Source organism: Leptosomus discolor, chromosome 7, assembly GCF_034619465.1.
Source record: "Leptosomus discolor isolate bLepDis1 chromosome 7, bLepDis1.hap2, whole genome shotgun sequence".
Classification (NCBI taxonomy): Eukaryota; Metazoa; Chordata; class Aves; order Leptosomiformes; family Leptosomidae; genus Leptosomus; species Leptosomus discolor.
The window spans coordinates 35,679,606-35,700,785 of NC_141397.1; the positions used below are offsets into that span (position 1 = coordinate 35,679,606).

Genomic DNA, 21,180 nt, shown 5'->3' on the forward strand with positions numbered 1-21,180 from the left:
CTCATTGCATGGGCATCCTTAATATTGCTGTTTCCTGATTTACATAACCATTACCTTAAATATAGGTGGTTTGTAGAGGGTTGTGTTATGTAAAAGCATATACAGGGAAACAAGAGGCAGTGATGGTTAATTAGGGAGAGTGAAAAGGATGGAGTAATAGTGAAAGGAGATCAAGTCACAAGCTGTTCATGGTAACCACTATGAAACCATGTAAACATGTAAATACTGGTCTACAACTAAAAAGAGAGGCAGCTTAATTAGCCCTGGAATGAGGAGGAGCTAGCTTTTTGATGTTAAAAAAAAAAAAAAATACACACTTCCTCCTGAAACTTCAAAATATTTCCCAGAAATGAGGCTGTTGCTGGAAATGGCCTGTGTAGTGAGAGTACTGCAGTGCTGTCCCGTGGTGGTGACCGCTCTCTGCAGGCTTGCCTGCCAGGGAGGGGGCTGCTGCCTGGGCTTTTCAGGGCTTTTCCTCTTTCTACCTCCACTACAACAGCAGATGACAGCTGATACACTAACCCTGCAAAAACCATCTGCTCTCTTCTAAACACGCACATTGGCTTGAGTTGCTAATAACTAATAATTAATAATAACTAATAATTGATCAATCTTTACTCCCTCCAGGATCAGGTCAAGAGTTGGCACATGACAGATGCTCACACAAGAAGGCGACACTGTTCTGAACAACAAAAGCGCCTGCCACACCTTCAGTCAGCATGTGGGTGCTGTCTGCGAACGGCACACACAGGACAAGGGCCACGAGAGCATGCTGCAGGAGCGTCCAGAGACACGGTTACACAAAGCTTCAATATGGAGGATCCAGCACACATGGACGCATTTCACTTTTTACAGATTTCATCATCAAAATCGCCAAACACAGGCCTGGAATCATACAGGAAACAGAGAAAAGGCTTTTGGCTAATCTGTGTCAGGATGTCTGCTAGGCTGTGCTGTGCTGTGCTAATTTCATTTGCGCAGTTCAGTTTTCAGAGAGGTAGAGAGGAATATGAAACATTTAATCCTGAGGCCGTGTATTCTAGTATTATTCTTTCCTATGTAAAATTTTGTTTGCCTACTTATTCCTTTCATTTTGCATTGAAATATTCTATATCCTTTTACTTTTTTTGTGTTTTAAACACACAGTAACCACATTGCTTTTTTGTCTTAGCACAGCCAACCAAACATCACCACATACTTCTGACTTTCCAACTAAGAAGGTACACAAACAGAGACAATTGAACCTAAACTCAGTGATGGTCCTAAGTGCCCAAGACTACTTAGAGCATTTTAGCAAAATTCCTGATACTCAGATATTTTCTAGTGAGTCCCTATTCGGAGGCTCAAGACTTTTTCAGGGAAGCAAAAAGAAAAGTTCCTAATACTTTACTTTGAAACAACAGGGACTGCAAAACACCTGCAGTTATAGACACACATTTAAACATGGCAGAAGTGCATGTGTGTGTGTGAAAAAGTCTTCATTTCTCCCCTCAAAAACAATTAGCAATGTTTTTTCCATAAGCATCCCAGATTAATGCCACTGAATTCAAAGCAATGCTTTCCCTTTCTCAACTGGAAGACAAGCCCATAGGTTTCAGTGCTGCTAGATAAGTAATTAGAAACCAGATGACAAACATATCAAGATCTCTTAATTCACATTGAATAACAGTAACTAAGGTTTATATTCTCAGTTATGGGAACTGGAGATTTGGGAGATCATAATTGCAAGTGCGGAGACTGGGACAGCTTATTAACAGAATTAAGTTCCTTATGTAATCACAACTTTTTTTTTTTTTTTCTTTTAAAGTCTCCATTCTAAGGTGCTGTGCTCAGACCCTTCCTATAGTTATATTTACACCCTCACAATTTGGCAAGATCTCTAAATAGCTATTAGAGTTTAATTTTTTTAGTGATATACAAAGCACACACACAAACCAAACACTGTTAAGTCCTTCACACACAGATGAAAAGAAAGTGTAAGCGTCAAGCTAGATTATTTTGACCTAAACAGTCTTTCCTTCCCACCAGCAAGGGTGCTGACCTACATTTCCATCCTGATCCTACAAGAACAGCAATCTCTTCTCTCTAAGAAAGTTACACCTTTCACCGTTTTTAAAACAAAAATATCCAAATCTAATACAGTAAGTAGAAATCATTCTACCAAACTTTAGCCAGCAAGAGCTGGCCGTCAAGTTTAAACTGTCTGAGCTCCCTCTGTAGTTAGCAAACAGCAGTAGCCAAGCTTAACGTGAGCTGAATAAATCATCTTCTGGGATACTTAAGTAGGAAGGCTAGATTCTTAATGGCCTAGATGCATAACCTTCAGATAAATATTAATGAAAGCAAATACATACCTATTACAGAAATTTATGCAGCTTGTGGTAAGTTTTCTCTTCTTGGGTTTTCATCTTGTATTCCCTCTCCCTGCCTCTTCCCCACCCCATCTCTAATTTCCTCAGCTATTTTTATGTTCCACTTCTCGTCTACTTTTCTTTGCAGCTCTTGCTTTCCTATCCAACTTCTGGTCCTTCCTGTTCCAGATCTCCTTTGCTCTCTCCCTTCCTTTTTAAATCTCCACATACAAATCATTCAGTCCCTGCCTCCTACTTCAGAGTCCCCCCTGCTCTACCCTCTCTCTTTATTCCTCTCTCCCAGTCACCGAAGGTTTAAGGTCAAGAGAGCAATCAAGCAGCAGCTTTGTTACACAGATGGGGTAGGAAGAAAGCAAAGGGAACAGGAGTATCTGTTAAAGATCAGTTTCTCCTTCTGTTGAGAGCCAAAAAGAGACCCAGGACTAAGCCTGCTTGCACAGCTACCAATCAGTAATTTAATCAGTAAAATCTCTGGTGTGACAAAACCGTGATCCTTCACCAGATCTAATACAGGTGCAATTAAAGAAGGCATGTGGCTTTGGACATGCTAAGTTTGTTCTCTAATTCCTGATGCCAAAAGACCCTGAGTAAACATAAAACGTTTGCTTCTCTGGCACCTTTAGATGTATAAACCTTGTTTACATAAACCTGGCATGGCTGGGTGGACGAGCAATCAAAATAGTGCGTTTCAGCAGGGCACCAGATATCAGCTTGCAGGCAGAGCAGGAAGTCGGGAATAAGATACTCTTCCTGTAGTAACTCACAGAGTACAGTTACAAGAGCTGAAAAGGAAGGAAATTATTAATTTTTTTTCCTCTAAAAATTCAAGTCTGCTGGAGTGGGACTTAATTTTAAAGCAAAAAAAAAAGCAGTTATAATAAAAATTAGTTAGAAAATGAACAGAATTTGTTTAGTTCTTCTGGATAGTGAATATATTGTAGTTCAAGGTCTTTTTTTTTTCCCCTCTCAATACAAATTAAATTCTTAAAACAGGAACAGCCAACCTTTGGGTAAATGGTCACAGTTCCAGTGAAACTTTTCTCAGGATCTCCAGAATCAGTTTCAGAGGGGTATCTTCTAACTTCCCATAGCAACTCATTTGTGTGTCACAAGCAATCCCATAGCAAACAGCATGTGCATTACAGACGGGGAGAGAAAGGCTGAACAGAAGGCAGAAGGTGGCAATGCAACTCGTTTTCCTTTGGTTTTCTCTGATAAAACTGTCATGGCCAGGTATTAGACCTAATTAAAGCATACAGAAGACTCCTGTTCATTTCCATGGCTATTTTCCTTCACCTACCAGTGCCATAATGTTTGGTTAGAGCAGACAACATCGCATACGAATGCTGGAGAACTACTACAGGCTTCAGCAGCCCTATACCAGTGTAACTCTGATGTTCCCTTTTCTTCTGTTGATAATTAGCTGTAATTACGATAAATTAATCACGAGCTGTAGTGCTGGAAAACATTTTGTGGAACTCTTCTTAGGATTCACTTGCCTTCATCTACTTCTCCACAAGCCAGCCTTTCTCAGACTCCATTTGCTCTGTTCCCACCTGGTGCCTTCCAGTACGACCAGACAGATAGCCATTGAACTGGCTCTCACCCCACCAACCCTCCCTGCTACATCTATCTGGAATTTGAGGGGAGAAGGAGAGCAAACAAATAAAAAATATAATTTCTGTACCATGTAGGAAGCAGCGACAGCATATGCAAGAGTGTCCTAGGTGCAAGTACGCATACTACTACTAGGTAGTATTCCATGTAGGCGGCCCCATGTAGCCATGTTTGGTTGTGGAGCTTCCCACTCTGTGCTAGTGCTGGACCCAGGCTGGTCAGAATCTGCTACTACTGAACCCTGCCCAGTTTCATAAGGAAAGCACAAGGTTCTCAACCCACGCCTCCTTCCCAGCACTGGAAAACTTTCACCACCAGCAATGCATGTTGCAGACAGACACCACAGCTCTTCAGGGATATCCAGATCAGTAACAGCGGTAACAATCAGAAGGGCAAGGACCAATTCTAGAGAGGCCTTCCCTAATGAAAGGTCTGGGGTTGATGTTCTGGCCCTAGCAACCCAAGCAGAGACTTGCTACTCTGGGGGAGTCAGGATTTCCCTCCCTTGATCTTTGTACTTGTCTTCTAGATAGTTTTGACAGAGGCTAAAAAATAAAATCATTCTCATCTTCTGGAAAATTATTTTTGAACCTTTATAAGCACCTGTTTTTTCAGATGGTCCTAACACTAGGAGAGCATGTGTGATGTGCACTGAGGCAGAAAAAGCCAGTGGACAAAAGCCAGGATACTTCTTTGCTGACATTGCTCCCAAGGTCAAGTGTTTCAGGAACATACAATAAACGCCGTAAAAAATGCAAACTGCTGCACCAAACTTTTTCTTAAGTCTGAACAAGACATTATGTTGCCTTTTGTACTTCTTGCAATTGGCAGCATCATGTCATCTGAAAACCCTGAACTCTCTTCTCAGTTAGCACTGCAGCTAAACCCAGTTAGCCTCACTCTGTCTGTACAGAATGAAAACACATCCCTGTGAACTTACTTCTGGGTGCAGTCTGCCAGTTATGTTTGTAACCTATGATTTCTGCTACATCCTGAGAGTTGTACGCATCTGGTGCCGTAACTATCAACTCTTTCCTCCTCCTACACTTTAATCTGAGGTCTCAGATGTCATCCATTTGGCTCAGAAGAAGCCTCTCTCTATAGCAAGGTTTCCGTTCTTCCCACACTCTGTTCGGTATTCAACTATGAGAACAAGGCTCCCAAGTATTTCACAGCTCACAATGTTATGTCCTAGTGACACATTCTCATATGTGATTTGAAAGGAAACCAACCCAGGTTATAATTCCATATGTAGATTTGTACCTTGTTCTAATGTAATTTCCTTCTCTTGTGTAGGTTTTTGCATGACATCTTTCCAGTCAATAAAAAGAGGTCAGTCGATGGAAGCCAGAATAAGTATGCCTCAAAATATATATAGTCCATCAGCCCATGGGACTATATTGTAATCAATACTTTGAGGTACTCTCTTCCAGTCACCATAACAGCATGGCCAGGACACACAGTTACACTGGGTACAGCATTCTTCCTCAATCTCCAACTCTCTGTGTGCCTCTGAGGAACATGCAGCATGACTTCAGCCAAAGGAAGGAAGCTCCCTCTTAGGCAAAAAGAATTTCTAACCCTTGTAAGCAAAGACTGCACCCCAGAGCCACTCCACTAGTGATTTAGACACTACCAGATCTATTTGATCTAGCCACTGCTAAAACTGGACATACTGCAAAAACTGTGAAGGAAGCACTCAGTGAGTTCAGCCCTCTCCAGCAGCAAGGCAGCCTTTTAGCAGGACTTTAGGGAACATGGTTTTGGATGTTGGCATCCCAGCTCCTTAAGTTACATACTCGAGGTTTGAAAATTAGTTGAAAAGGCTCTCCAAAAGAGCCAGCTAAGCAAGGCGGACAGAAGAAGTATAAACTGATGCTGCAAGTATTTTAATCTGCAGGTCACACACATACAGAAAGTTTTTCTTACCTGGTGGGACCAGAAGATGGACAAAATTATTGTTATGATCAACAACAGCCACAACAACAGCTCACCATGTAAAAGGTACTTGGATTTCTAATCCATTGCATCCCTAACACCAACACATACACTCTTAAGAGAGTCAGAATAGGGTTCTCCTGTAGTTTCATTTAAGAATAAGATACAAAAATCTAACATCCTGATGCTGCATGTTGATGCTGAGGTTTCTGATTTGTAAGTCTGATATTCAGTGTAGACATTATACACCACACTATTTGGGATATACGCTAGAAAACAAATAGCTAAGCTAAATCTAGGACACATGTAAGGAAGCATATAAGCTCAATGCTCTCCCTTCCATCACTGAGTGATACACCCCTTTTTTGTCACTACGAAAAACTACAATCACGACTGTTGCATTAGTCAATCAACCCCTGCCTCTTTTCATGCAAAGGACTGAGATAGCGCAGAAAAAGGACACAATATGAGGCTAAACCAGGTCCCTATATCCCTATAAGGACTCTATTAAATATTCTTCAATTGTTCTTCTCTATACTGAATCTCTGAACCATCACAATGTTTTCATTTATTTAGTTTCCAGAAAAGAAAAAAAAAAACAAACAAACCAAAAACTCTGGAAAAAAGCGCCAATAGCCCATCTTACTAACAAAGCAACAACACTTTACAGGCCCTCCTTTCCCAAGTAAGGGATTTTTATATCCATTATGAACTTATCTTCAAGGGAAGCCTGGCGAAGTAAATAGTTACTGTGTATCTTGCTGAACACCCTGAACATTTCTGCAGCTCCTACACTCTATTAGATCAATATTTGGTCTACTAGAAAGAGCATACATGAAAAATTGCTTACACAGAGCAGGTGAAAGTCATGTGGAGGGTGAAAATGCACAGCCTTTAAAAAATTACTGAAAATGCACTTTTCGTATTTGCCCTTTCAGTGTTTGACAGGAATAAGCTCGGTTTTAGTTTGCAGTCACATGCCAGATACAGAAGTGTTGAAGGCAATAATTCAACTAAGTAGATCTTTAGCTTTAAAAAATTATGGTGACAATTTATCAAAACACTGAAGACAGCACCAAAATGCAACTGCTGCAGTATTAACAAGGATTCTTGCTATTTGTTTATTCCTTGCTTTTATTTTTTGTGACAAAGTATAATACGTAAATTTCTTAATGAATATTTCTACTGTATGTGGAAGCAACAGAGAAAATATGAATATTTATAAGGAAATTATTAAATCCACCGTGTATTTCATAACACCTACCACTTTGAAGTATTTTATGCACAATCCTGTAGCAAGGTTAATAATTCTCATCTTTTTTTCTCATTCTCACCATGTTCCTGCAAAAAGTTATGTTTTTAAAACTTGTGAGCTAGTCCTTTGCAGCTAACTTTATCTGAGTTGGAACTGAAAGGAATTCAAAACAATTAAACTGAAAATACTGTTCTCTAGTAAGTTCCACATAATTCATTTTTCCATCCAATGCTCTCCATTTTTGAATGACGTTGCAATGCTGTTATACTTACAACTGCAAAACCCAAGAAGAAGCAAGCATTGCTGGAATCTCAGTCAGAGCTGCTTAAGGCTCAGCTTCCACCCTTCTACAAGACCCTCTGCCTCTCAAGATGGGGCCATCCACAATGAAACCAAGCACTTTGTTCTGGTCAATTAATTTTACATTTTAATGAATATCTAGCATCAATAGCCTTTCAAGATGGACTGCAATGGAGAAATAAGTTTAATAAGGAAATAATCTTTTTGCTTTCCAAACAGTATTCTTCCATTTCTCCTTTTATGGATGTTCACTGCATTCACTGATCCCAGCTGATACATTAAAAACATGCTCCTTTTTCTGTGGGGAAACCAGCAAAGTGTCATGGTTTGGTGACACAGAGACTACCCCATCACTCTTTTTGAGGGTTCTGTCAGAGTTCCTTTTTTCTAGACTCTCACATCTTGAGAGTCTTCATGCTACATGTGTAAATGCATTCCTAAATAGGATTTTTTTCCAAATGAGGTCTGAAGAACCCTAAAATCCTGCACATTTTGTTCAGTTTGAGCCAACGGATTCTCTCCTCTTCCCGGCTGGGGACACACTTGATGCAACTAAAACTATCCAGAAGACAATGGGAAATAAGTTAGGACTGATTCAGGGAAAAGTTATGGGTCAAATATCTCGTAAGCAGTTAACAGAAGACACGCTTTTGTGTCAGAGTGACTGTGAACCTCAGCTTCCTCCTACTTGGGAAGTTACAACCACAGGACCTAAAGGCAACAGGTTGGCCACCAGAATTCACTCTGCATGACATCAGCCCTCCTCAAGTTAGCACTGCCACTGGTGCCATGGTGCTGGAAGAGCTGAGTGAAGTGTTACACTCACAATCATTGTTTCCACCTGAGTACAGTTCTTCTTAGAGTGCTCACCAAAACACTCATGCACGAAGTAGCACTTTCCCCTGCTGAAGCACAAAGGCAACAAAAAACTATTCCAAATACCTTAAAGACAGGTTAAAAACACACCCCTTTGTTTAACCACCCACCAAATTACAGCTGTATGAAAACCAGGTCAAAATCCCCAAGTTGAACTCACTCATCTCCTGTTTCATCTTTCTTTGTCTCTCACATATGCATGCATGCACACACACCCCATCTAGGTCCTGGTGCCACTGTGCATGCATGTGCTTAAATGAAGCCCTTAGACCACTGCATTCAAGACCAGAACGTGATCAGCCCATCACTGAAGCACCATACTAAATACATGCACTGAAAACCCATGAACTGACATTGCAATAAATCTACAGAGAGCCTTCATAAATCATATGGGGAGCCTTCAAGGACAAAGACCCAAATGGTTTTAATTTCCCTCTAACTGATAGCCATAGTTAATACCAGATTTGGCAGGAAACAGGCATTCCATGGCCATGAAAAAGAGTTTATGTTTGACATTTGCTTTAAAAACATAATGAAAACCTTTTGCTCTTTCAAGTCCCAAACTTGCATTAGTTTCTGAGAGTCTATTACTTTAAAAAAAAGCATTAATTGGCTCTGATTGCTTGGATAACTGACAAAAAAGCATTAGGAGTAGGCTCTTTGTTAAGAGTTCTGTAGCTGGATGACAGAAAACAGGGAGCAACAGAAACAAGATGCTGAACAGCACATTCACTCTCTGTCCCCCTTACAACTGTTTTTGATAAATAAGAAGTGGCTTATGACATCAAGCTGTGATTCATCACTGTCAGATCTCCATCAATTAACAGAAAGGAAAGAATACGTAGTATTTCCACATATCACCCCAATTCTCTCTGTGTCTTTTCTCCCTGAATGTCACATACAGCCGTCTGCCTGGTGCCATAGTGGCACAGTCAAACAGTATGGGAAGTGTTGGTAACAGTGGAGATCCAAAAGCAACATCCAAAAGCCCATTTTCTATCAGCTGTGCTCCACACTCCTGCCAGACATGTAATGGAGGGCTAACACCTCCACAGCGTCAGATGCATCTGGGGTAGGTCAGAGCTGGGAAGGTTCGTGGACAAGTCTTCTCAGGGCAGAAGGTATGAAAGGGCCAAGGCCAGCTTGTTGTGAGAACAAGAAGCAGCAGTTTAAGAGAGCTCTTGCAAGTCCCACAGTCAAAACATAACCAACCTGGTCCCTCCATCCTGAAATCTATACGGGAATCAAAAAGGTACATCTTGCTCTGTGCGTCAGCTCCTGAAAAAAAGGCTGATTTCACACTTTGTGTAAGGCAGCATAGACAAAGGCATAACTCAACTGTTAAAAATCATGACCTAAGGAAAGGAATAGCTCTGTGGTATGCCCCAGATCCATCAGGATCATGACTTACTGCTTTATGTTGCATTACTTAAAATTAATGCACCACCAGTTTAACCATGTGGTCAAATACATTCTGGGGTTCACAAGTAACTTGAGATATAAATAACAACCAGTGTGGGCATGTGAACACACGCACACATGTACTCTCACATGTACACACGCAGATTATGTGCTGCGCTTTGTAAAAATGTATGTATTGATTCTTTTAAAAAACTAAACTCTTGCTACAGAACTGCTCATATTCCTACCCAGGGAGTAAAGGTGCAACTAGGATTATCATTGTAACTTAAGTATCCAAGAAGTGACAAAGCAGTCCTAGCTTTGGTGACTTCGAAGGGGACCTGAGACATAAGTAACTTTTCTTAAAGCCCACAGGGTCCAAAAGGGTTCCAGAAAACAGTAAGTCTCCTCAAGGTGCCTCTTACATTATCAGCTCTCCTTATATTACCAGCTGGCTGAGGTTGGAAGCCCAAAAAGACTGAGATGGAATAGGGGTTGGCCCTTCCCCAGAAAGGGAGTAACTTCCGTGATCAGCTGGACCAGGGCCAGCACAAACCAACTACAGCAGCACAACAAATCTGTGAATTAACAGCAGCATTGTCAGGGAGCAAGGCATGCTCGAAGATGGTCATCACATGGGATTTGTGAATGAACTCTGTTTTCAAAAGCCAATTCAGAAATACCAGGCTGAACCACCTCCTGACCACCATGATCCCTGCCATAATGAGCTCTTGAGGTTTGATAAGAGTCCTTACAAGAAAATGTACTGGATGGCTGATAATAAGTAGGAATCTCAAAGATTTTGAGATAAACTTCACTTTACTATCATGCTAAAGACTTCTTTAGTTTTATGTATGTGTTATAAAATGAAACAGGCCAGGAAGGAATGAGAGTGCCTATTCACTTCAGTTAGCTCTGCCTTCATTCACTTTTTTCTCCCCAAATCTGGAACAGGTCCGATAAACAATAGTGGCAGTCGACTCTAAAACATTTCACAACTATGCTATTTGTGACAGCTGAAACAGCTATTTATGCCCTTAATCCAAAAGGGAAGGTCCACAAGGCAGTGGTATTTGGCTTTAATTGCAAAGACCTTACAAGAACAAAACAAATAGCCAGGAACTCATTATTGTAGAAAGCAGTACTGACTGATGGTTAAAGCACAGATAAACTGAAGTAAGAAGATCTGTTACAGGCTGTGCTACCAATCTTTTTTGGTTAAGTGTCTTTTCACCATTCCATTTATTTTATCACGGCCAAGATGAAAAAGTGCTGTGTTGTGACAGAGACAATGGAAAATCTGCAAAACTGGAATCAAAACGATGAATTTAAAATTCCCATACTACTTTCAAGTGGCATCTGAGGTTGTTATTTGCTTCATTTGAAAAAGAACCTCTAGGATTTTACATACAAGTTTTATTTTGGATATGCTACTGATTTTGAAGGTAGAGGTATTCTCAATCATCTGAACAGATTTCAAACAGAACTTTAATTAAAGTAATTGTTTCAGACATAAAGCATAAAGGTGTACATGTATGTTTCAGGTGATTCTTGTACTTATTCTTACTGTCCTTCTGTGGTGGTAAAATTTGCACTGTGGCTTCTAGGTCAAACTTCTTTTCCCATTTGACCTTACAACTGGCAGGTCATTGAACAGAAAACAGGGTTTCATAAACACAGACCATAGTAATTCTCCAAGAAAAATGAGCTAGCAGCTAAGCAAAATAATAATTTCCGACTCTGAAAGTCATTAAACAGTAGGGCAGGGACTGCATAGAACTGCTAGACAACAAATGCAAGAAATCCTGGACTATTTTAATGCTTTTTTCTAAGGACAAAAACATTATTCAAGTCCTAAATGGGTAAGCTGCCAAACAGTATCTTGTAATGCCTTCAGTTGTCACGAAGCAGAGTCAAACTCCTCTCCCCACCATCTTGCAAGGAACTACAGAGGCCACAAAGACAAAAATACTCTGAACCTCTCATGCACGCTGAGAAACACCTAGCATACACTCAGCACTGGGCACATCCTCACTTTTTACATTCCCACTGCATTTACTCTAGTTAGCGTGGAAAAATCGTGTCTAGCTGGAAAATCTACTCCCACTTATTTTGGCTCTTTATGTATTCAAAACAGAGCAGACTGGAAGGAGAAAAGAAACAAAAAGATAGTGCACTGTCATCTCCTCTTCATCTGTTTTTAAGAGAAGGCCACTTCACATTTGGGTTTTTTTTGGCCATGTGGAGGGGAAAGGTTTTCCCAGCAGTGATTAATTACAGAAAGTGGCAGGTCATGTAAAATGAATTCACAACATGAAGGTAGCTGCAGCATCCAGCTGCTGGGACTCAGTCTGGTCATGTACTACGTACCACAGCCTCTTTTCTAATGGGCAAACCTAGATAGTGGGAATTCACATAAATAAAGCAGGAGTACAGCACATGAGCTTATGGGGGTTCTTGCAAGCTGTCTTCTAACTTAAATTTCCTTTTCCTCCCTTGGTCCCTCCCACATTTGCCTCCCCAACCCAACCCATACATAAAAATGTTAACATGAAGAATATTGTTAACTACCACCCATGCTAAAGATGAAAAAGCCTCCTGAAATATCAGTTTAATTTTCTGCAAAGTATTTTTAACTGCCAGGGCACTATATTCTGTATAAATTATTTCCCAGGTAAGAGGTATCTTCACTTGCCTGGAGCTTTTGAGGAGTCATTATCAGCTTTGTAGACACTGAATCAGGACTCTTAAACCTTATTTATGTGTTTTATGTTGCACCAGTTGTCTCTTATAATGCTGTAGGAGATCCACACAGAGCTGGGTTCCACAATTAAAGTTTTGTTGCTATAAGAGCCACAGAATCAGACCCCAATTCAGCAGGTATTTAAACCAGGGCCTATATTATATGTAAACAACTAAGCATGTTAAAGTATGAAATATCAGGGTTAAACAAGTGAAAAATCTGTTCCATGAGACATCACAGATACAGCGTCACACCCAAGCATCATGTGATGTGTGTACCCACATTAGGGGAAAAAGGAGGGCAGTGGGCAAGAAAGCTCATTTTGTACAGGTATCTGAGAGGATAAGATGAAGCAAAAGGAAATACCAAGTAGTTACCTCTTCAGAGGAAAATATAAGAGGGCATAAAGGTAAGTGTTGTTATGTTTGGGGAGGAGGGGGATATTTATCATGACCAGCAACGCAAATGGATCACTAGGATTAAATGTTCCTAAACTTTAATTCAGTAAAATATCTTAAGTCATCTTTAAAATTCATTGTCAGTTTCTAGAGATGTCACAATCACATTAGCCTGGTAAAAATACTAAAAATTAGTATTTTATTGTATAGGAACAGGCTTAAGAAATTGCTTAAATGTTCAAGCACTTTGTTGAATGAAGAACCCTGCTGCTGGAGCTAAGCACACATTCAACCATGGCAGAGTCATGATGATTCCTCAGCCTCTTACATGAGTAGAGCAGACTGGAGGAAGAAGGGAAATGCTGCTAACATTTTACTTTTTCATGAGAGCGCCAGGACTGCTCAGGCACCAGTGCTACTCAAGCATTTATTAAATCAGCAGGAGCTCTCTCTGCTGTTGGATGGCCATGGGATCTGCATCAGCCCTAAGGTCAGGAGGAAGGACCAGCTCGAATGAAGGAGAAATAGGAAAAGGAGCATGACTTTCATTCTATGCATCATAAAAAAGAACTACGTGCTTTGAATAACAATTATGATAATTTTATCATTGGTTTGGATGATTAAACAATGTGTATCAGTGATGGAATTGTGATCTGAACCATCTGTGCAAAGAAACAGCTTTATGAAATGGTGGGGTGACTGAAGCAGTATTTAACCTCCTTGCTTTTAACCAGCTAGATTTCCAGCAGATTGTAGCTACTTATATTCAACACATTAACTTTTCCCTCATTGTTCCCCAAGGCTTTTATTCTATCAGTTTTCTGGATAACCAAAGACTGTCCATGATCCAAGAAACTTCCTTATTTAGATTAAAAAAAACCCAGAACCAACAACGAATTTTCTTCTAGAATAATACAATTTAACATTCATAGTCTGTGGGAAGAAAAAATTCTGAAATTACAAAGCAACAGCAATGCTCAAAGTAACCCACAAACTGTAAAAAAAATTTGTTTTCTATTGTAAGTTTCATGGGAAAGTTGTTCATCTCACAGGATGTTACTTCAGGGCAGTAACCCAGCCATTTGGGGAACTTTCTTTTTCCTCCTATTCACTTAATATTCTTCTGGGAGGAAAAAGTGTTTTAAATCCTTCTTTCCTCTAAGTTCCTCCAAGGTATTCTTTTTGTTAAGTTTTGAAGCTGCATTCATTTTTTTCTAAAAAAAATAACAAATCTTTACTTCCCTCTTGCTGAAAACCACTATAAAACTGGATTAAAATGACAGAAAACTATCCAGCCCATTTTGCACAGGACGCATCACAGCTGTCAGACAGAAGGAAGGCTACTGAAGTAAAGACGTAAATCTTTCCAGTACCAGCCATTATGCTTCAGTGTACTTCACCTGTCTGAGATCACTTGGAAACCTAACTGATACAGCAGCTTAGGGTTTTTGAAAAGCTTTTCCCTCTCCTTGGTCATTAAAAATATGACAGACAACTTGCACTTAAGAAACCAGACATTGTGCTGAAGCCCGTGAGAAGAACCCCAGTTGCACACTGTTACTTAGGCTGTGTTATGCTAGCTTCCACTTGCCCCAAGATTCCCATGTGCTAAATAATGTTAGTAACAGGGACACCACTTCATGAATTAACCTGACTAGTTAAATAATAATAACGGAGTGGTAATAAGATGCGTAGTCTAAGGGATTTCCCATCTACATACGATAATAAAAATGATTCCACTTTCCACCAGAATGTATTCCTCAGATGAAGGAACACATTTATTAACAAAAGGGTTCAGGATTCAACAGCTTCTTGAATAGGATTTGACTAATAATGCCTCCACTGGCTGGGTCTTCTACGGCTGTTCACCATCTTGGCCTGCAATCTGCACTGAGGGACTAGCACTGGCAAAAAAAAAAAAAAAAAAAAAAAATTAAAAAAATTAAGGATTCTTGTTACTTTATTCTGACTTTTCTGTTGCATAAGACAATACAAGGAAATGATGCTAAAGACTTCTGAGCTTGTGGACATTTTGGGACAATGCTGCTATTTGCTTAGTATTCAATCCAAACCCCTTTAAAATCTTTCTTCCTGGAAGAACTACTTTTCTTCCTATTCTTTCTATCTGTACAAATAAGTCATCAGTAGCAGAAGTCAGAATATTCCTGCAGGGAGATTATGGCCTGTGTAATATCGGTGACCACTCTCTGATGTAGAGCAGCAGCCTCGCATTTGCACGCTTTCACCCAGACACAGAGATACCAAGATACAATACAGAAGCCATACACACTGTACAGAGAACAGTATGGAGACCCATTTGGACTGGCCCTCTTCCTTGCTTTGCACAAGTGACAATTCTTTACTTAAAAAGTACTATGCTTCAGCGGAAAAGCATTACACCGAGGATCAGGAAACCTGAAGTCTTTCATGTTTGCTGAGCAACTCTGAAAAAGTTACTTTATTTACTTTTACTTTTATTACTTGTACTTCAGTTTTCACTACTGCTTTTCTGCTTGCTGATACATGAGAGCAGGACCGATACACCTTTTCTCTTTTTCACAAGAATATCAGCAATGCAAAACACAGGAACGTGTTTGCATATTCTGATAATTTCAGTTCAAGGACCGGTGTTTTTACAGCTCATAACTTTTTATGATAAAAACCACTTATCTCCCACACTCAACTTCCAAGGAAAAGAAAACATCGCAAGGATTGCTCCTCTAAGAAGTCTGACCTCCCTAAAGATTGTTCAAGGAGTCTGACCTCCCTTACAATATTACACACAAAGAAAAAGAAATTTAAAGACGTGCTTAAAAAGTCAAGATTAAGACCATGAGTGTTCAGGTAACACTGGGATCTGCTCAGGAAGGACTGCCTACAAAAACTGAGCCATGGCTGATGCTTGCATTCAGTCCAGGCTGAATGGAGAATTCAATAGTCACAGCAGCCCCTCACAGAAAGCTGATAACCTGCCTGAGGATGAGGCCTAACCAAAAAACAGAATTGTAAACCTGTGGCATTAGTGCCAATTTTAAGTTAGCTTAATTCCATTGATTCCAAGAGAAAAATACTTGTCTAGTATATCATACTAGAAAAATCTACCCCTCCCCTTGAAAATACAAAACAAAGAAACCTCTTCACTCTTCAAAAAGCCTTCTAGAATCAAATTTACGCTATTTTCCCCTCATCTTTATGTTAAGACCTTTTGGCATATTCTGAGGCAGAACATCTAATATTACAATTATTTCAGCCACCCAGTGGTAGAAATTCAGATGGCCTATTGTATAGTGATATATCTTCCTGCTGAAAGAGCGAGATAATAGAAATTGAACAATATAGAAAGCTCATATTTTCAGCTATTGCTTGTTGCCTCCTTTTTCATGTTCCAGATGTAAAATAAAGCCAGTGATGTTAATACAGCCTGCCTACATGCTTTCTGTTCCGTAATAGTAGCATAAATTGGAGCCTATGCCAGCTTTGTAGACTAGTCCATCATTTGAACTCATTTTATAACCAGTATTTTGAGAATTACTGGCCCCGCTTCCCCTATCGCTCATACTAATTTAAAACTGATGAAATGCAATTGGTTTCAGAGAAGGAACTCTTGATTTATACTAATATATAATAAGAGAAGAATGCAGAGCATCCATTTCATGGTACTTGGTATAAGGGTGGTGAAGCTCTCCTCAGCCCCCACAGTCCCTACTATATCCCTACAGACTAGTGCTAAGGAAACTGCTAGATTTCTTTGTCTTGCTGCTTGGTGTTACCCTCACGTGTCTTTTTAAGTGTCACAGAAAGAGGAGTTTAACATCATTTAGCTTGTTCTCTTGCTCCTGCATTCAACGCTCAGGTTTACTTGACCCTTCAGGATATCTCAACAAGGAAAGGAAGAACCCAGAACACACCTGGAAGAAAAATCTAGCTTAAAAGGAGTATTAGTATCGCCTAAGTGATACTAATAACATTAATTAGCTGGAGAGCCCTCTGAGCAGCAGACTCTCAATTAGCAGCCCCAGGCAGCCACAAAGAAAAGCAGGAATCAAAGTGTGGTGGGGCAGCTGTCACGATGAACAGGTACTACAGCAGCGTGACACTGTTTCTGAGCAATGGGGTCACCCATCCCTAACTAAGTCCTAGTAACGTTAACTGCTGCATGAAAAAGAGAACAAATCTCTTTTGCTCCTAAAGTCATATAGTGTGGAACATCTTCTTAGTGTGTTTCAAGAGCATCCAGCAAAATTGAGGTCCTTGTGTCAACTGAGTCACTGCACAATGACAAGTTAGCAATCTTCCCTCCAGTAAAGCATCCTCCATTAAGATTCTAAAATCAGAGTCACAGTGCTGGAGCTAAGAGTTACTAGAAAATTGATCAATCCCTAATAAAAAGAGTTTGTTACAGTAATTTCCCTTTCCATTGTAACATTATGATTTTCAGGTTTAATATTGTGCCTAGGGTCACAGGCTAATGTTTCTTTGGCAAGAGATCACTGGAGAGCATTGTGTATGCTTTCAAACGGAATAAAGCTCCTTCTTCCAATTCTGAGAGAAGACAAAGAATTCAGCCCTTTAAATGAATCACTTGTCTGCATCTGAACGCTGGCCATCTTACATCTCAGAGGAAAGCAATTCTAACAGGAAAACACACTCAGGTATTTCCTTGGAAGCTTTTTATAATAAAACGGTTATTTGAAGCTGCTTGGTTTGAAATGTTAGACACAAGAGCAATGGAGAAAGTTTCACAAGAGTGTACTTGAGATGGTCAAACAGAGCTCGAAACCAGTAAAGATTGTTTAGTGCAGACATCCATAGTGTACCACTTGTGTGGTATATTATTCAAGAATTTTGGGAAACTAATCCTAAAAGGTTTTAACAGCAATGGTATGTTTTCAGAAGGGATTTGAAATTAAAGAGGTTGCTCACTTAAGCATGCAAGAGGAGAGAGACTGCTATAGCGTGCCGAACCCCCGTCAGCAAAAACATTTAAACATACGCTTAAAATTAACTTAAATACATTGTTGAATCAAGCTTGCAGAGGTAACGCAGAAAGAAGTGCCTGAGACTTCAAAGGTCCAGAGGTTTGCTTAGCAAACCAGCAATAGAGATGCTTGAATGAGCCTCTGGAATGAACTGCCAGGCGCTGAGCCCGGGCCCCCGCTCCAGCCAGGTCTGCTACCTCCCGTGGCCGTCGTGCCGAGGGGCTGCGGCTTTGGTTTTGCCCACAGCCGCGAAGCCAAAGGGAGCCCATCACCGAGCCGAAACGGGTTTAAAGCTTTCATAACCGTCAGCAGTTGCTATGCGTGCTTCGGGATTACCAACCCATCCTCATTTTTGGACATTTCTTTTCCGTAACTGCCCCAAAGCGCGCCCGAGGTGCGTAGCCAGGGGTCACAGCGGACACGTACACGAACGCGCACCTCGGGGCGCGCCGGCCGGTGTCGGGGCGCAGCCCCCGGCGGACCCGGCCCCGCCGCCTCACCCGCCCGGGCCGGACCGGGCCGGGCCGCCGCCCCGCAGCGGGGCCGAGCGGAGCCGAGCGGAGCGTCGGGCTCGGCCTGAGAGCCGGGCAGCCCCGGCAACAGCCCCGCACGCCGCCGGGGCGCCGCCCCGCACACAGCCGCCGCCGGGGCGACGCGATGCCCCCGGCGCCAGGCGCCTCCCCGCGGCCCGCCCTTCGGCGGCGGCGTCCCCGAGCCCCGCGGGGTTGGCCGAGGCTCCGGCAGCGCCGAAAGCCGCGCCACCGCCTCCCTCCGCGCCGCGCCGCGGGGTCTGGGGCGCGCACCCCGCGTACCTGAGTCGTCGTCTCGGCCTCTTCTGTCGCCGAGGGGCGCCGGGGCGGGGGCGGCGGCTCCCTCCCGCTGCACGCCAGGCTCGCCCGACCGCCCATGGGGCACTCCCGGCCGCTCCTCGCCTCCAGCGCGGCCCTGGGGCTCTGCCCTCTGCCCGCTCCTCACCCGCCGGCGGCGGTCATGAGCCCCCCACCCCTGCGCCGCCGGTGCTGGGCTGCCCGCCGCACCGAGCGCCGCCGGCCGCTCCCCCAACTCCTTCCCTTCCCGCTTCCCCTTTTGTTGCCGGGCTCCAGAGCTGACCACACCGTGTCCGGGGCCCGGACGACAAATCAGAGAGCCGGTGCCGAAAGCTCTGTCTCCAGCTGGGGAAACTTCGCCTTCCCTATCCTGGTGGGAGGGTTTTTGGATCGCTGAGTGGTGTGGACACAGTAACAGCGCAACTAGTGACTGGCAAACCGGTCTGCCTCGGAGGGAGCGCTGCTTTTGTGCGGGGCCGCAGCGAGCTTTCCGGCAATTTGTCACTGAAGCAAGCTCGTAGCACCCGAGTAACTTGAGAGAGAAAAATGGGCATTTAAAGTTGACACCGAGAATGGCTTTGAAAACCGTTTCAGAAGGGGAGAACCTACAGAAATTTCCTGCTGCTTCGTCTAATCTGCGCAGGCAGATTAATTAATTCCCTTTCAGTTTTTACCTGAATGTGTTTTTCCTGCCTGCAAAGGGATGCTAGGGGCAGGAGGGATAACCGTGTGAGGGGAGCACGGCACCATGAGCTTAGAGGCAGGGGCTCTGTTTCTCGCTCTGCCAAAGGCATTTGCTACCCCGTGCAATTTAAGTTTGCAGAAATGTGCTGTAATTTTGCACGTTTTAATTCTTAGATCTCCAGCCTTAGGAAAGGCACAGCTGCTGAGAATCTGTAGCTCCCACCAGGACCCAAGGGCGTAACGCTGGATAATTCTTGCTACTATAATTATGGGATCGTGGGCAAAAACTTTCAGCTGTCTTCTGTTTATGTTTCCAAATTTCCTTCTCTGCAAAAAAAGGACACGGTATAAATCAGTGCTTCCCTGACTTCCTGAGAAGTTCAAGATACATTTACTTGACTGTCATGCTGTAAAAGGTGTCTATAACTGAGCAGCAGATAGAGTTCATTACCTGATTCCAAACATTTGAATCTCAGTGTTCTGGCAGAGGGATCTTAAAATTGCTTTGGAGGAGTTGGGTCGATCAGTTTTGTTTTTCCTCAAGGAACAGAAGAGACGAGAAATAATTTCTGAACATTCGTGTCGTGGTAACATCTGGCATGTTATGGTTTAGGTCAAAACGATGTGTCTTTCATACAGCTGAAAAGAAAGATTCATTAAATGGTTTTTATCACTATTATTTTTTATTTGTACCATTTGGATGTTCTAGTTGAGTACTTGGCCCCCATTATGCCAGGCACTCGACTTCAAGTGACTTAAGTCATTTTACTTCATAAAATGAGTTGATCTTGTACGTGAAGGAGTTCAGGTATACACTGAGGGTCGTTTCTGGGCTCTCAGCTTATTTTTACCGGATAAATCTTCCCATGTTTCTCCCCCTGCCCTCCATTGCCTCAACTCTGTGTTCAAAGAGCCTGAATGCATAAATGGGTAATTTCTGCAGGATGAGGAATAGATTAAGGGAGAACGGGTCATTGTACAGGAAAAAGCTATTCTTAGATAACTTCAAGGTCTGACATTGTCAAGTAAGCTTTTCCTTGAGAAGTCACAAATCATGACTAATGAGCTGCATTTGAAACATCCCAAACTGACCAGAGTCATAATACCAAAATGTGTATGTGAAGGTGACTTTTATGAGCTACTCAAAAGCAACCTTTCCAACTGGCAGTTGTACTGGCTTATCCCTGCAAGGGGGATTCATCTGGTCCTTGTTGACTGATCCACAAATAAAAGGCAGGAAAAGGAGAGAAATTAACTCTGTATTGTTGCTTTGACGGTATAGGAATGGCTATGGACAGGTTTGAAATTCCTCTGCAGAAATGAAGTGGTATAAACGTAGAAATGTCGACCCCTTCTGAATGATCACGTCCATTGCTTTAGTGCTTTCACCCTACGTTTTGTTACTGGCGTCTTCTAAATACGACTTGGTATGTGTGACAGGGTTTGCAAAGCTTAACTAATCAAGCCAATGTTTCGTGTGGGTCTGCTGCTTGTTCTGGTATTTTTTAAAAAAACGAACAGTATTTGTTTTCTCAAAACCAAAGTAGAATCAAGAATTGGAAGGGGACAGAGAGTCATGCTGCGGGTAGATAACTAAGGTTGTAGCTTTCTTGCCTAGTGCTACGACTTCCCTTTGTATATAGACTCTTCAAATGCAGCTGGGCAGATAACTTTGCAAAAGAGATCACAGAATTTTATTGCAACTTTCTTTAACAGAGGTAAACAAGAGCATTTGGGGATTCAGATGCCAAGTTCACCTCTGGATTAGTCCTTGACTCTGGCACCTGTAT

The 21,180-nt window shown here is 42.0% G+C and overlaps 1 protein-coding gene across 1 annotated transcript in view; it reads right to left on the minus strand.

Annotated features, from left to right (window-relative positions):
• TNS3 (tensin 3) overlaps positions 1 to 18,787 on the minus strand; it is a 233,099-nt gene extending 214,312 nt beyond the window's left edge. Inside the window, exon 1 of the mRNA XM_086467647.1 lies at positions 18,692 to 18,787. Coding sequence (XP_086323773.1) covers positions 18,692 to 18,787 — 96 coding nt within the window. The remainder of the gene's footprint in view (positions 1 to 18,691) is intronic.
• Between the last annotated feature and the right edge of the window lie 2,393 nt (positions 18,788 to 21,180).